We start from the raw sequence: 24599 nt of genomic DNA on the forward strand, positions 1-24599 counted from the left end.
GGCTGTTGGATCCGGAGAAGCAGCGGGGAGTTCTGCTATCCAAAGCTTTCCACATTCCTGGCTGTCTGCTTTGGCTGCTGAAGGGCTGCCTTCTATCGGGAAAAGAAAGGGACAAACCTTTCAGATAACGTCCTCTCCTAGGAAATTATTGAGCACAGGTAAGAAATATCATTACTCGTTATTCAGAAACCCAGGCATGGCAATTCGAGGTAAATAAATAAGCTAGAAAAGCGATTGAGAGGTAACTTCTCTGACATCACTATGATGGGCAACTAGTCAGTAACAACATAAGGAACATAGCATATTCAGAGGAAGATCTTTTTCTCTCTTTTAGCCAACCTTGGAGAGTATCACTTCAGAGGAAATGTTCTCAAACTTTTTGGTCTCGTGACCTCTTTATACTCCTAAAAATTATTGAGGATCCTGAAGAATTTTTGTTTCTCTAGGTTTTTTACTGTAGTACTGTCATTTACTGTATTAGAAATTAAAGCTGAGAAATGTAAAAAAAAATAGTGACCTATTAATTTATTTTAAGATAACAATAAGCACATAACATGTTAGCATAAATAACATTTTAAATTACGGATAACTATATATTCAAAAAAAACTACTATGAAGAGTGACATTGTTTTTATTTTTACAAATCACTGTAATATCTGGCTTAGTAGAAGATAGCTGCATTTTCACCTGCTTCTGCATTCAGTTTATGCAATATCACTAAAATATAGCCCCTGGTAAACTTTATTGTACACTCATGAGAAAATGAGAGTGAAAATGACAAATTACATCTTAGAATTATTATGAAAATCGCTTTGACCTCGTAAACCCCTGAGAATCACTGCTTTAGAGTGTTAAAATAAATAAGCTTCTATTTAAAGGGAGTCTCAACTCTGAATCAACTATTTTAAAAGCAAACAAAAAAATTGCAAAAGGTTGGTAATCTTGATGGAATCTGCATCAGCGCCCTTAGGCTGGCCTACGTTGGACAATATTATAGCATTCCCCAGGAGAATTTTATTTCACATGAAGAAAGGGCTGAGTAAATATCTCCATTTGAAAGTATAAATAACAAAAATTAGGACACTCTTAAACTCTTCTTTTTGCCTATATCTAGCTATTTCAAGTTCTATTAAATCTTTCTTCAAAATATCTTTTTAAATCTGGCTTGTCCGTAATATCCCTACATGAATATTATGAATTCTTACATGAATTCTTATCGTTTCATAGCCTGTCTCTAATCTTTTTCATAATACCCTTGCCAGCTCAGTAATCTGCTTTCCTATTGCCTGTGAGATTAAATACAAACACTTCTATGTGAGTTCCCAAGCCCTCCATATTCTAACCCCACCCTACCTTGTGTTTACTGCAAGACAGCAGAATTGTTCCACTACAGCAAAAAAATAGCTCCAGGGCTTCCCTGCTGGCGCAGTGGTTGAGAGTCTGCCTGCCGATGCAGGGGACACGGCTTCGTGCCCCCGTCCGGGAGGATCCCACATGCCACGGAGCGGCTAGGCCCGTGAGCCATGGCCGCTGAGCCTGCGCGTCCGGAGCCTGTGCTCCGCAACGGGAGAGGCCACAACAGTGAGAGGCCCCGGTACCCCAAAAAAAAAAAAAAAAAAAAAAAAAGCTCCAAAGCTCCTTTCAGTCCACCCCCCACCATAATTTTGTGTTAATTATCACATAAATGCTCTTCCATGTTCTCCTCCATCTATTCAGTCAAGCAATCAGGATTAAATTGAATTCTCCTTTTCCCACAAGGCCATTCCAGCAGTTCTATTTTGGCTTCTTGCTTTGAGTCTGTATTTAGCAGTTGATTATATACACCTTTTTTTTTTTTTTTGCGGTACGCGGGCCTCTCACCGTTGTGGCCTCTCCCGCCGCGGAGCACAGGCTCCGGACGCACAGGCTCAGCAGCCACGGCTCACGGGCCCAGCCGCTCCGCGGCACGGGATCCTCGCAGACCCGGGCACAAACCCGTGTCCCCTGCATCAGCAGGCGGACCCTCAACCACTGCGCCATCAGGGAAGCCCTATATACACCTTTTATCTTTAACTATTTACCTAAATTTTTACCTGAGTCTTCTTCCACCCCCACCTGTACCACGCCCACATACTTACCTTCGTAGGATGGCAAAGTTTTGAAGGACGAAATGACTTACAGAACTGAAAATTTAGATTTTGATCTTGTTGCTGTAGAGATGATTACCTGCCTGATTTTAGTGAATTAATTAGGTAACATGCTCCCTCATTTCATCCCATACCTATTCCACAGAATGAGAATTCCAGAGCAAAGATAAACATAATCATTATTGCTTTTCAAGTTCAAGACATTTTTACTTTTAATCTAATAGTATGCTTTTAAACTCCCAGTGGCTTAGCAAAGCTGGTTATATACTAAATATTCCATCAATATGTGTTGTTTTAGAATTATGAGGAAGTGGCTACTAGGGCATTTGCCACATATAAATAGTTCTCTCTTTGCAGCCTTAACTAGAATCTAGAATTACAGAATGCTGGAGCTGGAGAAAAACTTTAATATTGACCATGCAGCTCTCTCTTGTCTAAATGAGGAAACTGAGACCCTCAGGGTTAAATGACTTGCCCCAGAAAAGACTGGAACACATGTGGTTTAATCTCCATCATGATTTTCTACTGTTCACTAGCCTCTGGCTAGTTTCCAAGGCTTGTATAACTGAAACTTTGTTGTTGCAAAGAATCAATTATCACTGCTTACTCCTGAGAGGATCTGTCTGGGGTGGTTTATAACTCTTTTTTCTTTCAAGTCAATAATCTCAGAATCTTAGATGAAATTTTCAAAACATTTTTATCCAATGGGAACTATAATTTTCACAGATTAGAGTTAAGAAAGCAAAGGAACATGGAAGAGGAAAATTAGGGGGGAGGAGAGGAAGAGGAACACAATACTTGTAACCATAGATGTATTGAGATCCAACAAAAAGTGCTAAGAAAATAAAGAATTCAAAATAAACACTCACATGAAATAAAAGAGAAAGTAAAGAAACTACTAGGAAAAGAAAGAAGAGGAAGAATATTAGAGAAATTATTCTATTTTTTAAAATCTGTTTTCAGACTTCCTTCATATTCTTTCCCTTTCTCACTGGCTTTCAGATGGAGTTTAAGTTTTAAGACAGAAAAAAATTTCTGCCATTCCCTTTACACACTGTTGTCATGGTGACAAGGCTTATCATAGCAAACATTTATTTAACATTTATTGAGCTCCTACTCGGTATAAGCTCTTTCCAGGTGTTAAAGATTGAAAAAACAAGACAGCTCATTGTCTTAGAGAAACTCAGGTGGAAGTCGGCACACCTATCTTTAATCTTAATTAAGGGTAATAAGAGGTATTTTAGAAGCATGAACGTGGGGAGGGGGATGTGGGCACTGAGGAGAGAATGATTAGCTAGGAATGGAGGAGTCAGGGAAGTTTTCCTAGAGGAGATGTTTGAGCTGTGACTTAAATGATAAAGGGTGAAGAAGGGTTTGGTAGGCAAAAAAAGGGAGGGGAAGTTCTGGCCTGGCAGGGGAAATAAATGAGTACAGCATGGAGTGAGTGAGAATCTGAAAGCAAGAAAACCAAGTAGAGGAATATTAAATAGAAAATACCAGAAATGACAAGGGCTAGATTCAAAATAGTGCTGGTGGAGATGGAGAGGAGATACCAAATTCTAGACACATTTCTGAGTTATAATCTACAGTTTCTGAGACAGGAGAAGGTTAGACAAAAGAGTTGAGAAGGACTCCCAGGCTTCAGTTTGGGACAGGTTATTTAGACATACTTTAGAAAGTAATTCATTAGTATATCTTACAGTTGGAACTGTGGATCTGGAGCCAGAAATTGAAATTTGCAAGTTATATATCCCCCAGTAACCGCCACCCTCTCTCTTTATAGCTAAACTTACTGAAAGAATAGTTTGTATTCACTGTCTTTACTTTTCATTTTCATCCCACTCTGTCCTAGATCTTTGTCCACCTGCCTTCCGTTCCTCTACTTTCCCTGAACTGTTCTACTGATACCAAAACTTCATAATTGCCAAATTCAATGAACAAGTTTAAGCTTGTATCTAAATTATGGACTGCAGCTTCAGACTCCAAGCAGCTCCTTCTTGAAGCTCCTTTGGGTTTTTTTTTGTTTGTTTTTGTTTTTGCGGTACGCGGGCCTCTCAACGCCATGGCCTCTCCCGTTGCGGAGCACAGGCTCCGGACGCGCAGGCTCAGCGGCCATGGCTCACGGGCCTAGCCGCTCCACGGGGCACGTGGGATCTTCCCAGACCAGGGCAATAATCCGCGTCCCCTGCATCGGCAGGCGGACTCTCAACCACTGCGCTACCAGGGAAGCCCTCCTTTGTTTTTTGACTTCTGTGATATCTCTTAGATTTGCAAAACTGAATTATTTTCCACTCAACCTGTCTTTCATCCTCTGTTTTCTTAATGAGGTAACCACTCAACAAATTGCCCAAGCCAGAAACTTTGAAGTCATCCTCAGTTCCCCCTTCTTCCATTTGACCCACAACCAATCAGCCAAAAAATCCTGCTGTTTAAGCTCTCTTGAATCATCCCCACAGCCACTGCCTTAGTTTGTAGCCTCATGAACTCTTAACTGTTAAAATTGCTTCTGCGGTTGTTTTCTGGCCTCTGTCCAACTTTATCCCATCAAATCCGTTCTCTACACTGCTGCCAGAGTGAGGTTTTTGAAACATAAATTTGACCATGTCTTTCTCCTACTGAAAGTAAGTCAGTACTTTCAGAAAAAAAGTTCAAACTCTTCAGCCTACTTAAACAAGGACTTTATAATCTGACTCTCCTTTACAAGCTTTTGGCAAACAACTACACTGCAAGTTACATTTTATCTGAATTGAACTAGGCAGAATCAAACTAATTTAATATAAAAATAATAGTCTCACTTTATAGGCAGAATGAAATATGTGAGCTCCAAATGAAATAGTTTATCTAGAATGACAATTTCAAAGCTGATAGGCCAAGTGAGTTGTGAACTGTTGACAATATTGCCACATGGAAGTGTCTTGTATACCTGGTAGAAATAGCTGCTTTCATGTCAGTATAATGTAAGCTCAGCTATTCTTTAAATATCTCAGGAGTTCTTGAGACATAACAGCTTATTGTGGTATTATATTTTAACATTTATTACTATTATAGTTTTAGATATTTTTTCATTTATTCATTCATTCAGCAAACATTTATCAGATGTCTGCTATGTACCAAGCACCATTCTAGGTACTTGGAATACAAAACTGAATGTAACAGAGGTTCTTTCTCTTATGGAAGTTACATTCTAGCAGGGGAAAAATAATAAAATAATAAAGAATGTGCTAACAAACCATGTTAAAATATTTGAGGCCAGATTTTGATGAAATTGTCAAGAAGGTATAATTTTTCTTTGGGAATCTTAGCCATTTATTTTCAATATCCCCACCCCCACCCCTGCCATGATGCCCTTTCGTCAAGGCACTTAGGTATTCCAAAAGCTCATTCTTTCTCTCTTTTGCTTTTTATTTAAACAATATCTATAGAGAAGCCTGTGGTTCTCTCCACAGGGTTCTCTATAGATATTGTTTAAATTAAAATATAAAAAAAATTTAAAATAAATTAAAAACCATACAGATGTGTGTGTATATATATATATACATATATATGCTTATATATTATATATGAACTGAATATAGATAAAACTGTTAAATAGCCACCAAATAGAGAGTTGGTTCAAGATGGTGCCCTCAGAAGATCTGGAACTCACCTTCTGCCACAGACAGCCGATCTACAGCTACATATGGATCATTCCCTCTGAAAAAGACCTAAAAACTAGCTGAAATCTCCTCCACAAAAAAAAAAAAAAAAAAAGCCACATCTAGATGGGTAGGAGAGGGAGAGACATGGTCTCACCAAAAAACATACCTATGGTGCAGCAACCCACAATCAGGATTGATATCACAAAACAGAGCTACTACCTGAGGAGCGAGAGGTCAGTGCCCCACATCAGGAAACTTAGGAACTGCACCAAAGAGATGAGCCCCCAATACATCTGGCTTTGAAAATCAATAGAGTTTACATCCAGGAGAACCAAAAGGCTGTAGGAAACAGAGATTCCACTCTTAAAGGGCTTGTGTGCTGACTTACTCACCACAGGACCCATCACAAAAGTAGCAGTCTGAAAAGCACCCAGACCATATGTGAAGGAGATTCATTTGCTAATCTTAAAGCATCTGAGGGAGATGCAGGAGCGTTTTGGGACTCTTTCCACCTGGATGGAGGCACTGGCAGACGCTATTTTTGCATTTTCCCTCTATCTGGCTAGCAACTGGCACTGGTGGGTGCTATCTTTACACTCTACCTTTAACCTGCTAACACCACTGGGTACACCACACCCCCACACTGCTCTTGTGGCCCTGCCAAGGTGAGGCATGTGTGCACAGCCCACATGAGGGATGCTCCTCCAGCCCCTAGCTCTGGTGGCTGGAGGGATTGCATTTCTGGGTCCCATGAATCTGAAACAATCAGGGAGTTCTCTGAAGGCTACCACCCTCAGGGTACTGCACAGACAGCAGACTGTACCTCCAGTCTCCCTGTGAAAAAGGACTGATGACTTGTCCTGGGGCTTCAGCCTGAAGGGCACACTTCAGGTTTACCATTCATCTAGAGGCTATAGAAGTGCTCTCAAGGAACACAGGCTGGGGGAACCATCTCTGCACTCTCTTTCGCCTTTGCTACAGTTCACCAGCACCTACCAGAAAAGAGCTCACACACTCTACTGGAGCCCCGATTTTTGCAACTGTAGTCAAAGAGACACCTTCAGATGGCCAGGTCTGGAGGCTAGCAGAGTTTACAATTGCAGTCCCACAGGGCAATATATATATATTTGCATATCTTAAAAGCTGCTGCCTGAAGGTCTGGCTTCTAATCAGCCTGAAACTAGTTGCTGACTGACGTCTCCCCCTCTGGAATACTCACAGGCCTTGGCACACCCTCAGCACTTGGGACCTATCAAGAATAAATCAGGCTGCATAGACAATCACAAAGGTTGAGTGACAACCAAGAACTAAGGCAAGGTTAAACAGTAAGGTTCATCTCTATACAAGGCCATTCCTTCCAGACTAGGAGAGATAGCTGTTTTGCCTAATATATAAAAACAAACACAGAGAGTCAAGGAAAATGAGGAATGAGAAGATTATGTTCCAACGGAATTAATAAGATAAAACTCCAGAAGAAAATCTTAATGAAAAGGAGATAACTAATTTACCTGATAAAGATTTTAAAGTAATGGTCATAAAGATGCTCATTGAACTCAGGAGAAGAATGGATGAACACAGTAAGAACTTCAACAAAGAGATAGGATAAATAAGAAAGTACCAAACAGAAGTCACAGAGCTGAAGAATACAACAACTGAACTGAAACATACACTAGAGGGGTTCAACAGCAGACTAGATGAAGCAAAGAAAGAATCAATGATCTGGAATACAAGGCAGTGGAACTCACCCAAACACAGCAAAAAGAAAAACAAATTTTAAAAAGTGAAGATAGCTTAAGGGACCAATGGAACAAACATCAAGCAGAATTGCATGCACATTACTGGGTTCCCAGAAGGAGAAGAGAGAAAAGGGGACAGAAAACTTGCTTGAAGAAGTAATAGCTGAAAACTTCCCTAACCTGGGGAATGAATCAGACATCCAGATCCGGGAAGTCCAGGGAGTTCCAAAAAAAGATGAATCGAAAGACACCAAGACACATTATAATTAAAATATCAAAAATTAAAGAGAGAATCTTGAAAGCAGCAAGAGAAAAGCAATTTGTGATATCCAAAGAAGCCCCATAAGAGTATCAACAGATTTCTCAGCAGAATCTTTGCAGGCCAGAAAAGAGTGGCATGATATATTCAAAGTGCTGAAAGAAAGAAACTTCCAACCAAGAATACTCTACCTGGAAAGGCTATCATTCAGAACTGGAAAAAAGATAAAGTGCTTTGCAAACAAACAAAAGCTAAAGGAGGTCATCCCCACTAAACCAGCCTTACAAGAAATGTTAAAGGGACTTTTTTAAGCTGAAAAGAAAGTGCACTAATTAGGAACAAGAAACATATGAAAGTAAAAATCTCACTGATAAAGGTAAATATATAATAAAGGTAGTTGATTAATAACATTAGTATAAAGATTAAAAGACAAAAGTAATAAAAAATAACTACACAATAACTAGTTAAGGGATACAGAAAGTAAAAAGATGTAAAATATGACATCAAAACATAAAATGTTTGGGGAGGAAGTAAAAATGTAGTTTTATAATGCATTCAGTCTTGACTTCTTATCAACTTAAGATATACTCTTTTATATATAAACTGTTACATGTGACCCTCATGGTAACCACCAAGCAAAAACCTATAGTAGATACATACCAAAAAAATGAGAAAGGAATCTAAGCATAACACTATAGAAAGTAATCAAACAATAAGGGAAGAAAGAAAAGAAGAAACAAAGAGGAATGATAAAGAGAAATGAAAACTATTAACAAAATGGCAACAAGTACATACCTATCAATAATTACTTTAAATGTAAAGGAACTAAATTCTCCAATCAAAGACAGAGAGTGGCTGAATGGATAAAAATATAAGAGCCATCTATATGCTGCCTACAAGAGGCTCATTTCAGATGTAAGTACACATACAGATTAAAAGTGAAGGGATGGAAAAAGATATTTCATGAAAATGGAAACCAAAAGAAAGCTGGAGTAGCTATATCTGTATCAGACAAAATAGACTTTAAAACAAAGACTGTAATAAAAGACAAGGATGATCATTACACAGTGATAAAGTGGTCAACCAGGCAAGAAGATATAACATTTATAAAGATCTATGCACCCAAAATAGGAGCGCCTAAATATATAAATCATATATCAATGGTCTTAAAGAGAGAAATTAACAGTAAAACAGTAAGAGTAGGGGATTTTAATATCTCACTTACATCAATGGATAGGTCATCCACACAGAAAATCAATAAGGAAACATCAGCTTTAAATGACACATTAGTCCAATAGACTTAATAGATATATACAGAACATTCCAGCCAAAAACAGCAGAATACACATTCTTCTCAAGTGCACTGAAGTTCATGTGGAACATTCTTCAAGACAGACAATATGTTAGGCCACAAAACAAGTCTCATAAATTTAAAATGAAAATCATATCAAGCATCTTTTCTCACTACAATGGTTTGAAACTAGAAATTAATTATTAAGAAAACTGGAAAGATCACAAATATGTGGAGATTAAACAACATTCTACTGAACAACCAATGGGTCAATGAACAAATCAAAAGAGAAATGAAAAAATTATCTTGAGACAAGTGAAAATGGAAAATTAACATGCCAAAACTTGTGGGATGCACAAAAGCAGTTCTAAGAGGGAAGTTTATAGTGATACAGGCCTACCTCAAGGAACAAGAAAAATCTCAAGTAAACAATCTAACTTTATACCTAAAGGAAATTAAAAAAGAACAAATTAAGCCCAAAGTCAGTAAAAGGAAGGAAATAATAAAAATCAGAGCAGAAACAAATGAAATACAAACTAAAATGACAATAGAAAAGATCAAGGAAACTAGGATCTGGTTCTTTGAAAAGATAAACAAAATTGACAAACCTTTAAGTAGACAAGAGGAAAAGACAAAGAGCTCAAACAAAAAAGATCAGAAATGAAGGAGGAGAAATTACAACTGATACAAAGAAATACAAAGTATCATAAAAAACTACTATAAACAATTATACAGCAACTAATCAGGCAACCTAAAAGAAATGGATAATTTCTGGAAACACACAGTCTTCCAAGACTGAATTGAATCAGTTATCAAAAAACTTCCAACAAAAAATGTCCAGGACAGAAGTCTTCACTAATGAATTCTACCAAACATTCAAAGAAGATTAATACCAATCCTTTTCAAACTCTTCCAAAAAACTGAAGAGAAGTGAATGCTCCCAAACTCATTTTACAAGGCTAGCATTACCTTGATACCAAAATCAGACAAGGAAACCACAAAAAAAGAAAATTACGGACTAACATCCCTCATGAATATAGATGAAAAGTCCTCAACAGAATATTAGTAAACTGAATTCAACAATACGTTAGCAGGATCATACACCATGATCAAGTGGGATTTATTCCAGGAATGCAAAGATGATTCAACATCCACAAGTCAATGTGATACACTAGGTTAACAAAATAAAGGATAAAAATCATCTGATCATCACAATAAATGCAAAAGTCTTTGACAAAATTCAACAACCATTCATAATAAAAACCCTCAACAAAGTGGGTATAGAGAGAGTGTACCTCAACATAATAAAGGCCATATATGACAAGCCCACAGCTAACATCATAGTCAACAGCAATAAGCTGAAAGCTTTTTGTTTAAGATCAGGAACACAACAAGAATACCGCCTATTGCCAGTTTTATTCAACACAGTATGGGAATTCCTAGCTAGGGCAATTCATTAGGAAAAAGAAATAAAAGACATCCAAATTGGAAAGGAAGAAGTAGAACTGTCACTATTTGCAGAAAACATGATTTTATATAAAGAAAACCCTATGACTCCAAAAAAAATACTGTTAGAATAAATGAATACAGTAAAACTACAGAGTACAATATCAATATACAAACATCTGTTGCATTTTTATACACTAACAACAAAGTATAAGAAAGAGAAATTAAGAAAACAATCCCATTTACAATTGCATCAAAAAGAATACAATATCTAGGAATAAATTTAACCAAGGAGGTGAAAGATCTGTATGCTGAAAATTATAAGACATTGATGAAAGAAGCTGAAGAAGACACAAATGAATAGAAATATATTCCATGCTCACAAATTGGAAGAATTAATGTGATTAAAATGTCCGTATTACCCAAAGCAATATACATATTCAATGCAATCCCTATCAAAATTTCAATGGCATTTTTCACAGACATAGAACAATAAATCCTAAAATTTGTATGGAACCACAAGAGATTCCAAATAACCAAAGCAATCTTGAGAAAGAAGAACAAAGTTGGAGGCATTACATGCCCTGATTTCAAACTATATTACAAAGCTATATTAATCAAAACAGTGTGGTATTAGCACAAAAACAAACACATAGATCAATGGAACAAAACAGAGAGCTCAGAAATAAACCCACACATATATGACCAATTAATCTATGAAAAAGGAGGCAAGAATATACAATGGGAAAGACAGTCTCTTCAATAAATTGTATTGGGAAATCTGGACAGCCACATGTAGAAGAATGAAACTGACCAACTATTTTACACCATACAGAAAAATTAACTCAAAGTGGATTAAAGGCTTGAATGTAAGACCAGAAACCATAAAACTCCTAGAAGAAAACATAGGCAGATATTTCCTTGACATCAGTCTAGCAATATATATATATATTTGGCTCTGACTCCAAAGGCAATGGCAACCAAAGCAAAACTATACAAACGAGACTATATCAAACAAAAAAGCTTCTGCACAATGAAGAAGCCATCAACAAAATAAAAATGCAGCCTACTGAATGGGAGAAGATATTTGCAAATCATATCCAATAAGGGATTAATATTCAAAATATATAAAGAACACACACAACTCAATAACAACAACAACCACAAAAAACCTGACCTTAAAAATGGTCAGAAGGGGCTTCACTGGTGGCACAGTGGTTAAGAATCCCCCTGCCAATGCAGGGGACACAGGTTCGAGCCCTGGTCTGAGAAGATCCCACATGCCACGGAGCAACTAAGCCCATGCACCACAGCTACTGAGCCTGCACTCTAGAGCCCGTGAGCCACAACTACTGAGCCCACATGCCACAACTACTGAGCCCACATGCCACGACTACTGAAGCCCATGCACCTAGAGCCCGTGCTACGCAACAAGAGAAGCCACTGCTATGAGAAGCCCATAGCCCCCACTCACCACAACTAGAGAAAGCCCATGTGCAGCAACGAAGACCCAACGCAGCCAAAAATAAATAAATTAATTAATTTAAAAAAATACTTTTTTAATGGTCAGAAGATCTGAATAGACATTTTTCCCAAAAAGACATACAGATAGCCAACATGTACATAAAAAAGATGCTCAACATCACTAACCATCAGAGAAATGCAAATCAAAACCACAACGACTTATCATCTCACATCTGTCAGAATGGCTATTATCAAAAGAACAAGAAATGACAAGTGTTGGTGAAGATGTGGGATAAAGGGAACTCTTGTGCACTGTTGATGGAAATGTAAATTTGTGCAGACACTGTGGAAAACAGTATGGAATCTCCTCAAAAAGTTAAAAATAGAACGACCATATGATCCAGCAATTCTTCTTCTGCTTATTTATCTGAAGAAAACAAAAAACACTAATTCAAAAAGATATATTCGCCCCTGTGTTCATTGCAGGATTATTCGCAATAGCCAAAATATGGAAACAACGTAAGTGTCCATCAATGGATGAATGGATAAAGAAGATATGGTATATATAATGGACTACCATTCATAAAAATAATGAAATCTTGCAACGTGAATACACCTTGAGAGCGTTATGCTAAGTGAAACAAATCAGACAGAGAGATAAATACTACATGATTTCACTTATATGTGGAATCTAAAAAAAAAACAAATGAACAAACAAAATAAAATAAAGCTCATAGAAAACAGATTAGTGGTCAACAGAGGGGAGGGGGAGGGGGTGGGCAAAATGAGTAAAGGGGATCAAGAGGTACAAACTTCAAGTTATAAAATAAATAAGTTATGGGATGTAAAGTACAGTATGTAGACTATAGTCAATAATATTGTATTGCAAATTTGAAAGTTACTAATAAGTTGTCTTAGAAGTTCTCATCACAATAAAAAAAAGATTTTTGTAACTGTACAGTGACAGATGGTAACTAGATTTATTGTGGTGATCATTTCACAATGTATACAAATTTTCCATAATAAAAAGTAAAACAAAACAAAAAATAGCCATCAACTAGCATTTATTTTGTGTTAGCTTAATTTGGATTAAGTGTTTTCTACTGGGTATTAATTTCCTACTTCCTCTGTATATGTTTGGCCTCAGCAAACTATGCTAGAAAAAATTTGAGTCATTTCTCAACCTCTAAGTATAGACGTATGAACACCCCCATATATACCAATTGACAACTGTGACCCAACCACCTTCCTTGGAGCACCAACCATAAAACTGTCCTCAGGAAACCAAGGGACTTCTGAACTCTAGAGGAGAATTTCTTAATCATTTCTGTGGCATGGACCCTCATGGACAATCAGGTGAAGTCTGTGGACCCCTTCTCAGAATCACGCTTTTATATGCATAAAATTAAAAACTTAGAATGAGAAAGGAATCCCTTTGTAATTAAAGGGTTATCAAAAAATTTTTAACAAATTTTGATAAGGTATATATGTGCATCTTTATTAACACATTAACAACAAGATGTCCTGTTGGGACTAATAACTTCCATATATTTCAAAGTAGAAATGAGTTTAAACCATATTTCAAGATCTCTGCAACAATTACAATACAGTAAGAAATATGTATGTCTATTAATGATAGTCACAGGTACTGTGAATAATACTGTGGTTTGTTTCCTACACCATAATGGAAGGAACTGTTAAATTTCAGTTAGAAGTTAGTGAAAATAATTGTGTAATTTTTTCCCCATCCAAGTTCACAGATTTCCCAGATTTAGAACTCCTGCTCCATAAACAAAGGTCTGGAAGGATATACACCATACTGGAGTGGGGTTGGGTGGGGTGGCACAAAGGAGAAGAGCCAAAAGAATTTTTAACATTTTCAAATCCTATATTATTTGATGTTTTACAGGAAGATTGTATTCATGTATTACTTGTGCAAAAAGCATAGTATAGTCCAGACTCCAGATCAAAAGCTGCTATTGCTCAGAGAGAAAGAGAGCCATCAGATGCCAGAGCCCTTCAGCCTCCTCCCACCTAGCCCCCACTCCCAGGTAGAAACACCATTTTTTATCATTGCCTCACCTTTAGCACTTTGACAATGAAGTCACAATCTGCAGTCTCTCACTCACAGGATCCCATTGGTTGTAAGACAGAGACAGAACCAGCCCCTAGTTAAAGGACAGGATTAGGTGTGTTTCTGGCATCCTATATTTATTCTGATAATATATGTATATTTCCACCAAAATACTGGAACAATAATTCAGTTCAATAACGGACCACACATCCACCCTTTATAACATTGTTTAATGAGAAAATGCTTTCTAGATTCCGAATATCTAATGGTTTGCGAAAGAACATTTGAACTTGTACATTTATAAACTGAAGATTCCTGGCATTTATTAAATGTCCAGAGTGTTCGTCAGCATGCTGGATTTCTGAAATTGGAGGTAGAACAAGGCAATAAGTGGTAAAAGATTCCTTTTGTGTAAAAGGAACAATCACTACCTTTTAACAGATGACTCTTTGCTTTCATTAGGAATAAAGATGGCTGCTGAACCAGTAGAAGACAATTGCATCAGCTTTGTGGAAATGAAATTTATTAACAATACACTTTACTTTGTAGGTAAGTTCAAAACCGTAGGCCAAATACAGGGTTTAGATAAATGTATTCAACTAGAAAAGATGTTGTGAGGTGAACTATTAAGTGACTTGTTTTTTGTCACCAAATTCCATTGTAACACTAATGACACACTTCTCTTGAAAAAAAAAAATACTGGATCTCTAGAAATTAACCATAACATATCCAAGGTCGCAGCACCTTGTCCTGCCACATGTCCTGGCACTTAGTTAGTAGTAGCCTACTCACAAGGTGGCTGCAGGTGCACGTCATGAAAATCCCAGAAAATTGGATATACGATTTCCCAAAGCAACCTGGCAAATTATGTAAGAGATACATATCTGAAATCTAGAGTTCTGTGAGTTATACCATTTTATGTAAATACATTTGACAAATAAAAACAGATTCTTATTATTAAACTTCCTTGGGCAGTTTAGTTTCATTTGAAAGCTTCATAGAAAGTTCTTAGGTGACTTTCCATTGAAGCAATACATTTAAGAGTAAAATCTATCATTTTATAAAATTTCTTTTTGGCTACAAATTTCAATTTATAAACCCTAGATTTAGGTTTTATATCTAACATACCTGAGATCACACTAAGTCTAATTAGCTTCATTATATGGGACCTTTTGGATGATTATATTATATTTTTATGGGGCCAACAAAAGCCATCACCAGTAAGACAGGGGTTAAAGAATGCAGAGGGGCAGAAAAGAGTAATAAAAGAGAAGGGTGAGAGGAAATTGAGTAGAAATATAGAATTTAACATATTTTGTTTCTCTTTTTTCCCCTTTAGCTGAAAATGATGGTAAAGTATAAATTTATTTCTCTTTCTTTGTAAAAATAAATAGCTACTTGAGTAAGCGTCCCACCAGCACATCCATATCACCATTCTCAGCTGAAAAACTGGTACCAATCTATTTAAGAAGCTAATATTCCCTCAAAGGAATGTGGACTCAGTAGCACTGCCTTGGAATAGAGATGACTCTAAGGGAATTTCTAATAAAATACGCTTCTCTACATCTTAGGAAATTCTCAGCTATTAGAATCTACAAAATAGACCTTGCCTGTTAAATAGATCCTGAGATTAGCAGAAAGTCATGGATTCTCTGGAGTACATAGGAAAAGGGGTTGAAGCATGAGAATTGTTGTCCAAAATCAGGAACATCTTCCTTCTTCAACCTTCCCTCTCAGAAGTGCTCTGAAAAGAAGCCTGGGAGGCTCCCAGGGTTCAGAGAATTCTGGAAGTAGAGGAGATGGGGGAAAGTAGAGCAAACAGACCTATTAGGTTGAGTCATTGTCTTCCTAAGTAGAGGTACCCATTCCTTGTCCTGTTGGCATTCAGGGAGGATCATACGTGTATAAAGCCTATGATCCTCTAACGCAGGGGTCCCCAACCCCTGGGCCGTGGACCAGTACCAGTACCGGTCCGTGGCCTGTTAGGAACCCAGCCGCACAGCAGGAGGTGAGCAGAGGGTGAGGGAGCGAAGCATCACCTGCTGCTCTCCATCACTCGTATTACCGCCCGAACCATCCTGCCACCCAAACCACGGCCCCGGTCCATGGAAAAACTGTCTTCTAGAAACCGGTCCCTGGTGCGAAAAAGGTTGGGGACCGCTGCTCTCACGGACCCCCAGATTATTAAGGTCATTAGTTTTTCATACTTTTCCTTAAAAAGCACTTTCTCCATTCTTAAGATGATCCTTACTGGACTGGAAATATACAACAGGAACTTCTGAAAAATACTATTCCTTCCAGTTTCTTTTCCAGATTTATTGAAATGTTATTGTCATATAGCTCCTCATGTTTCTTAAAGATTGCCCTACTCCCATTTATTTGATTCAATAAATATTGGCATCTGTATCTCTGGCACTATGTTAGGCCCTACAATACAATTGTGAGCAAAACACAGTTCCTATAGGGGGAAGCAGGCACATTAGGGAGGCAAATGGAATGTGGTATGTTAAGTGTTATGAAGGCACAGATGCTATGGGAGCACATAGAAGGGCACCTAATTTAGTCCAGTAGATTCTGGGAGGGCATTTTGAAAGAGGAACAGAATTGAAGAGTAAATAGGGGTTAGCCAAGAGAAGGTATTCTATGCAGAGAGAAGAACACATGCAAAGATCAAGATATGAAAGAAAGCATGGTGTGAGGAATTAAGAGTAATTCAGAATAGGAGTAGAGTAAGAGTAGGAAAATGATGAGAGAAGAATGATAAATAGGGTGCAGATTGAGAAGGTTCTGTTATTCCAAGATATGGAATTTGGACCTTATCTTTGGGGGCAATGGTGATTCATTAAGCACAATATGTATGATCTAGGATACAGATTAGTTTGCTGTAACAAAGAGATCCAAAAATACAGTAACTGAATAAGATAGAAAATATTTCTCTCAAATACGAATCCAAGTAGGCAGTTCAGTATTAGTATGACTGGATGCAGCCTGATGATGTTGGAATCTAAAGTTTCTTCTGTCTTCTTCCATTCCATCATCCCTAGTTGTTGAACTCATTTACATACTTGAAAATCATCATTACACTTCCTGGGTCCACATCCCAGCTAGCAAGAAGGTGTTCAAAATAAGAGGAAGACAGGCCCACTCCTTTTAAAAGCTCTATTTAGAAGTTGTAAACATCAAATCCACTCATACTCCATTGACTAGAATTTAGTCATATGGCACCAACTGCAAGGAGAATATGGAAAATATAACCTTTATTCTGGGTGGCAGTGTCATTCATTAAAATTCAAAGGTAACATGATTGTATCTCTGAATTTTAACTTTAATTAAAATTGAATTGTAATTCCTTCTGGCTTCAGTATAAAGAATTGCTGTGGGGGCAAAAAAAGAGGGGAGGGGAATGCCAATTAAGAAGCTATTATTGTAGTCCCTGTAAGAAATGATGGCGGCATGAATTAAGGTAGGCACAGTGGGGTGCCATTGAAGAGCTGTGAATGGATTTTGGAAAAACGTGGAAGAATCAACAGGACATGGATTTGGAAGGGGATGGAAAGAAAGACAGAAAAGATGATGCCTATGTTTTTTCACGTAGGCAATTTGTACCATTAAGTGAAATAAGAAACGCAAGAGGAAGAGCAGGGTAGAGAGGTTTGCAGGGCAAAGAGGAAGATAGATGATGAAGTTACTGATGATGAATGACGACGTCTGTGGAGCATCCTAATGGAGATGTCCAATAGATTCTTGGACATGTGGTTCTAAACTCAGGAGAAAATATGGGGCTGAATATACGGATGTAGGAGACATACATACAATAGAAATTACATCTGAAGCTATAAGAATAACATGACAAATCATAGGAAATGTGTAGCATGAGGAAGTAAAAGCCAAGGACTACACTCTGAGGAATACCTATATTTAAAGGATTCAGTAGAAAGAGAAGCTAATAAAGAACAGAGCAACCAAAGAGGAAGAAGAAAAACAGAGAATGCCACAGAATCCCAGGAGAGCATTTCAAGACAGAGATAATAGGCACTCTGTTGAATTTTGTAGCCTTGAAAACCAAGAGCCAGAAAGTATCTATTACATTTAGCAACAGGGAGTTTGGTGATCTCAGTGAAAGCAATTTGATGGAGAAATGGAGCCAGTGAGGAGAAGCTTGCAGTGAGTAGAAGAGTGAATAGAAAGTAAGGAAATGATACATACAATTCTTGCCAGAGGCTTGGCTGTTAAAAGGAGGAGAGAAACAATACTAGCTACAAAGTGGGATTCTGTTGATGGAGGTGTTTTAAATCTCAAAATGTAAAGCCTTATGTTTTTCTGATTATAAAAATAATTTGTTTATTATAAATAATTCAGGCAATGAAGATAAGAAAATGAGAAACTAAAATACGAAAAAAACCCAAAATATTCATTTCTATCATTTTGATGTTATATATATATATAAAATACTATACCTAAGCTTCTTTTTCTAGTTTAATACACATGGACATCTTTCCATGGCAATGAATAATTACAATTATATTAAATTCATGATAATTCATAGTAAGGGCATATCAAAATTTATTTGATCAATTCCCAATTGATGGACATTTAAGTTATTTCCAGTTTGTTTTTATTATTAAAGTGTTCCCATAAGCATTCTTGTAGAGAAATATTTACACATTTCTCTAATGTTTCCTTAGGATAAAATCCAGGAAGTAGAATTGCTGAGTTGATGGAAGAGAGGGAATAATTGATAAATCAAGGTTTAATTGAAAGTACATGCAGAGCACAAATGGGGTTAACCTTAGGTAGCAGAAGATCCACCTTTTTCACATGTCCCTTGGGACAAGAGGGTAGAGAAAATAACAGGTGATGCCATAGTTAAGTTTGTAAGTGGAGTAGCAGGAAATCATTTGCTGAAAGTGAAAGCAGAGGTGATGATGCAGAGATCCTGAGGAGAATGAAGAAGGCTTGAAATTGAAGCTATGGACTATGGAAGAGAATGCGGAACTGGAAAAGAAGTATTGACAATTGATGTGTTTGTTATGGCGCCAACTTGCACATTTGTATGATTGCTTGTCTATTTGTAAATTTAGAAAAAAGGATTATTTTTTAAATGAGATTTCATGTGTGTTGTAGAAGACCTGGAATCAGATTACTTTGGCAAGCTTGAACCTAAGTTCTCAGTCATACGAAATTTGAACGACCAAGTTCTCTTCATTAACCAGGAAACTCAACCCATCTTTGAGGATATGCCTGATTCTGACTGTTCAGGTATTTTTTTATATACATTTGTAAACATGGAAATGACAAGCTACTTCTTCCCATTCCATTTAACTGACTGCATTTTCTGTGATAGACCTAATGCTTACATGAAAAGTCATGGTAGTAGTAATTTCACTTATAAGAAACTTTATAGGGTATCCATAATTTTTAGTTGGGCTGAAAAATTGATATAATAAAGATAGTGCTGGGGTCATGATCTTTGAGCCTACATTTGGATCACCATCCCTTCACTGTAGTTGCATTAACTGTATATGCTCTCCATTGAGTTGGATCCTTAATACCTGCTGGTTATAGCTGAAATTGCTGATAACATTTTCAGAAGTCAAAATTAAATATAAATATACAAGCACTTCTAATAAGTCTGTCTTCCACCAGAAATTTAGAGTGCCTTAGCAAATGAATAACTTTATTGTGCCTTTCAAGGAATGAATTTCAAATAACAGAGTTGAAGCAGAGTTGAAAAAGTGAATGATGCACTCTTGAAAAATGCTGAAGTTTTACCTTAACAGATAGAGCTTTAATATTCTATTTAGCGTTTAAAAGCTAAAGACAATCTTTTAGAATTCAGAATATCTCTAAAACACTTTAAAAGTTGCTGCATTTGTATTATAATACATATTTAAATGTGTTTTAAAGAATATGTGTGTCACTGTATATAGTCTCCTGCTACATGGCTGAATCTCAGAGTGTGGGATTGGTAATGGTCCTATTAAAGATTATCCTTTGGCTAATTTCCCTAAATGCTTATTTGGAAAAATTCTTCTAACTAGTGTTCTCATTTGTGAATGTTTATTTTAGATAATGCACCCCAGACCATATTTATCATATGTATGTATAAAGACAGCCTCACTAGAGGCCTGGCAGTAACCATCTCTGTGCACTATAAGAAAATGTGTACCCTCTCCTGTAAGAACAAAATTCTTTCCTTTAAGGTAAGACTGAGACTTAATTTGTTTTAGTTATATTGATGTGCAAAATTAGAAAACCAAAATATCCCCAGTCCAACCTTTTGTCTAGAATAAGAATAGCAAGAAGTAGAGAACCATTAAAATAGACAGTTACTAAAAACTGTCAAGCTCTTTAACCTACTGTAGTAAATCATGGTTTTTCTGAGCCTGCCGTAGGGAGGAAGGGTATCAACACTTGTTTCATAACCTAGGTCTTCTGAACAATCAATCTATAGATAAATAATAATACAGAATATATATATAAATTACCATGTTTAAGAACTGCATGTGACTTTCCAGAATAAGTCCTGCTACACAGAATGAAGTTAATCGTTCTTCTGTAAACCCTCTACTTTGTAAATTATGATGATAATATTTTAATCCCTAATATTTTGTTTTTTGTTTTTTTTGTGTGTGGTATGCGGGCCTCTCACTGCTGTTGCCTCTCCCGTTGCGGAGCACAGGCCCTGCGGCCATGGCTCACGGGCCTAGCCGCTCCGCAGCATGTGGGACCTTCCCGGACTGGGACACGAACCCGTGTCCCCTGCATCGGCAGGCGGACTCTCAACCACTGCGCCACCAGGGAAGCCCAATCCCTAATTGCTTTGTTCCTACTTCTTAGCCTAAGTCTATGTTAGGCTACAACTTTCAGCTTTCAGTTGATGTATGTTATTTTTAATGTTAATCTAAGTGAACAAAATTAATAGGATCTGTTGTAAAAGCAATGGTATAATGTATCTCAAAGCCAGGTGTAAATTATTTCTGACCACTGCTTGTTTCTCTATCCTCCATCATTATTTTTCTCTATTTTTTCCATTATTATTAGATAAACAACCATTAACTATAGATATGGGTTGACCCAGAAAACTTTCCTCCCAATGAAAGCAGGCAGGGTATGCTCACAAATTGGCAGTGTTTCAAAGGTGAATCCCGTGTCTTGAAGACTTTCTGAGTGGGGATTTGCCAATAAAGAACCGCAATAAAGATCATCCAGTTCCCACTGAAAGTTAGAGTATGACTTTCATAGACATGCCAAGGGGCAACTTGGGAGGGAGGAAAAAGCCACTCTAAAATGTAATGCAGATAAGATTAGTGTATCTGTAACAAATAGAGCCTCCAAACAAATCCCTTAGCCATCCCCTTCCAAACAGAGTACCACCTCTTCAGGTGACAATTTGGAGTCCCTGCTCCCTGACCTGACAGGTAGGAAGCTCAGTTACTGTAATGGCGCTAGAAGCCTGGAGCTGGACAGACAAGGTGGAGAGGATTAAGCATGTTGTTTCTTAGCAGCAAAATCAGAAGGGAAAGAGGGAGATGGCCAAGCTGAAGCCATGTGGGGTAGAGGAAAACTAATTCAGCTGCAGAGACAGAGTCAGAAACTGGGAAAAGCCTGATCTATATATAAGTAGATTCTTATTGATAGACTGGGGAGAGTGTCAAGAAGATGGAAAAAGTGCTTGGCAAATAATAGAATGGGACAACTAATTAATCCTCTCATTAATTCAAGACTCACACTTATTGATAAAGGACAAAGGTCAAGAGTTATGGCTATAAATTCCATAATTGATTGAGAAGTTTGGGGAAAAAACCAGGTTCTTTCAGGCATCTAAGGAGGATGCTGGGATGCTATTTTGGGTCTGAAGGTCTCTCTCTCAGTCCTTAGGATCATGAAGATCTTTGCTTTCAGAGGGTCAAAATTAAGTTCAAATTTTCTGCTGGTTCTGGGATTAACATGGAAAGAACCTGAGGTAGTCCTCACATTTCTAGTCCATCCTGAAAGTAGGCATGATGCAAAAATAGGAAAAGTGCAGGCAGTACTGTCAGTTAGGTGACCAGCCGGATTATAGTTTCAAGTGATCTGCCCATTCTTAGGAAATCCCTACTCCGCAGCTGAGATATAGGAATCACCATCTGGCCTCCTAGGACAAGGTCCAGCCAAGAGACAGACTACTTTCAGGATAGAAACTCAGGACTACTATGGAACTGGAATGCTTGGCAGGGAAGCACCAAAAGCTGCTAACTAAGCCCTAGAACAAGTAATGGGTCTATTTATAGCCAGTTTCGGTTCTAGGCTCCACTGAAGGAAGCAGCTGAGATGACTGCCACTTCCTGCCTCTCTCACTGTTGTTTCACAAACTGGAGCTACCCTAGGCCTATGGGTGGAGGTCATCAATGTCTTTAGCTGTGAATGGCTGGAGAAGACAGGAACTGATATTAGCCTAAAATGATTGTGGTCTTTGCTGGAACTCTACTTCATCTTAAGCAAATATGAACTCCACTTAATGGGAGAGGAGAGAAGGAAATCATCTGATGGGTATATTGGGAAAAACTAGAGGCCTGGACCTGAATGTGCATTCCATAGTGTTATAAGCCAAAGTGGACAAGAAGAATGGGAGGTTAGAAATTAAGAGGGAAAGGAGATCAGTATTCCTATAATCAGAGATTTTTTTTCTTAACTCTTGAGAATATAAACCTCTTTAGTTCTGTGTAGTAATATATTTCAAAATAAACTGCACATATTCATATTGGTCATGACCTAAAAAAATTAAGTAATTTTTTTTCCTCTATAGGAAATGAGTCCTCCTGATAATATTGATGATGAAGGAAGTGACATCATATTCTTTCAGAGAAGTGTTCCAGGACATGATGATAAGATACAGTTTGAGTCTTCATTGTACAAAGGATACTTTCTAGCCTGTAAAAAAGAGAACGACCTTTTCAAACTCATTTTGAAAAAAAAGGATGAAAATGGAGATAAATCTGTGATGTTCACTGTTCAAAACAAGAAGTAGATATTAAAATTGCATAATTTGAACTTGCTGAGTTTTTGTGTTTCAAAAGGGTTATAAGAGTTCGAACCTACAATTATAATGATGAAATAAAATGAATACTGATCTCAAAAAATACTACTGAGAAATGAATAATAAGCTTTCATGAAATTGAATGGACTTCCTCCTATCCAGGTGAATACAATATTTGTATAATGTAAAAAGAATGCATAGTTTGAAAACACATTCTGCAGTGTTAATGGGAAAATAGATTATATTCAATAGAAGTGTTTTGAATATTTTGGGTTATTGGTCCTAATGATGAATAAAACTGATATTTGAATTTTCTAGTTTTTAAGAAAATAATTAAATCCTTAAAGATTTCAAGCTATAAACAGTGATTCACCATGTAGTCTTAATCTATTTCCTCATCCTTTGCCTTTTTGTTTGAAAAACTATTCCAACCTCTCTCCAAATATACTTCACAGAGATGTTGTGAGAAATCATATGACTTTCTGGAAATTGCTTTCAATTACTATAAAGTTGCAGAGAAAGATTATGTGTAAAGCAAAATTACATAAGCATTTGTGTGAGGGAATAAACAAGGAAGAGTATTTCAGTTCAAGAATTAATGCTTTGACTCAAGTTATGAATAAAAGGTATCATAGTTACTGGAAATTTTTTTTTAAAACCTTAAAGATTTTATAAAGAGACCACTTCACTTGACTAATTTTTTTTTTTTTTTCTGGTATGCGGGCCTCTCACTGTTGTGGCCTCTCCTGTTGCGGAGCCCAGGCTCCAGACGCGCAGGCTCAGTGACCATGGCTCACGGGCCTAGCCTCTTCGTGCACGTGTGGCACGTGGAAGCTTCCCGGACCGGGGCACGAACCCGTGTCCCCTGCATCGGCAGGCGGACTCTCAACCACTGCGCCACCAGGGAAGCCCCACTTGACTAATTTTTGCATTTCTTCCAAAGTCAGGATATCTTTAAAAGTCAGATTTCTCCTGAATCCAGCAACATATAAAAAGAATTATACACTCTGATCAAGTACCATTCAATCCAGGAATGCAAAGATGGTTTAATATTCTAAAATCAATTAATGTAATATACCATATTAATAGAATAAAGGATAAAACCCCACAATCATCTCAATAAATGCAGAAAAAGCATTTAACAAAACATAGTTCATAATAAAAATTCTCAACAAACTTGAAAGAGAATTTCCTCAATGTGATAAACAGCATCTATGAAAAGCAAACGCTAATATCATACTTTAATGGTAAAAAAAAAAAATGCAAGAATTTCAGCTCTTGCAACTTCTGTTCAGCATCATGCTGGAGGTTCTAGCCAGTATAATCACAAGAAAAAGAAATAAAAGTCATCCAGATTAGAAAGGAAAAAGTAAAACTGTCTTTATTTGTGGACAACATGATTCTAAATGTAGAAGATCCTAAGGAATATACACACGTGTGTGCACACAAACCCCTATTAAAATTAATAAACAAGTTCAGCAAGGTCACAGAAGATTAATATACAAAAATAAATTGTATTTTTATATACAAGAATGAACAATCTGAA

At 37.2% G+C, this 24599-nt stretch overlaps 1 protein-coding gene across 3 annotated transcripts; it reads left to right on the forward strand.

The window, feature by feature from the left end:
* On the forward strand, nucleotides 1–23338 carry IL18 (interleukin 18). Of its 3 annotated transcripts, none has more exons than XM_029209231.1 (6): nucleotides 1–158; nucleotides 14497–14583; nucleotides 15374–15385; nucleotides 19159–19293; nucleotides 20104–20237; nucleotides 22823–23067. In XM_029209231.1, the coding sequence occupies exons 2-6, from the start codon at nucleotides 14505–14507 to the stop codon at nucleotides 23042–23044; spliced, it is 582 nt and encodes a 193-aa protein (XP_029065064.1). In that variant the 5' UTR covers nucleotides 1–158; nucleotides 14497–14504; the 3' UTR covers nucleotides 23045–23067. The 3 variants fall into 3 exon arrangements, with proteins under 3 accessions (XP_029065064.1, XP_029065065.1, XP_029065066.1); XM_029209232.1 differs by having other exon boundaries at nucleotides 11–158; nucleotides 19162–19293; nucleotides 22823–23338; XM_029209233.1 differs by lacking the exon at nucleotides 15374–15385 and having other exon boundaries at nucleotides 11–158; nucleotides 22823–23338.
* Nucleotides 23339–24599: the final 1261 nt, after the last annotated feature.

This window comes from Monodon monoceros, unplaced genomic scaffold (genome assembly GCF_005190385.1).
Source record: "Monodon monoceros isolate NGI ecotype Baffin Bay Population unplaced genomic scaffold, NGI_Narwhal_1 Super_Scaffold_7, whole genome shotgun sequence".
Lineage (NCBI taxonomy): Eukaryota > Metazoa > Chordata > Mammalia > Artiodactyla > Monodontidae > Monodon > Monodon monoceros.

Coding starts and splice junctions, on each gene's coding strand:
- IL18 (XM_029209231.1), top strand. CDS start 14,505: ATGGCTGCTGAACCAGTAGAAGACAATTGCATCAGCTTTGTGGAAATG. Junction 19,294..20,103: donor GCCTGATTCTGACTGTTCAG/GTATTTTTTTAT, acceptor TGTTTATTTTAG/ATAATGCACCCCAGACCATA. Junction 20,238..22,822: donor ACAAAATTCTTTCCTTTAAG/GTAAGACTGAGA, acceptor TTTCCTCTATAG/GAAATGAGTCCTCCTGATAA.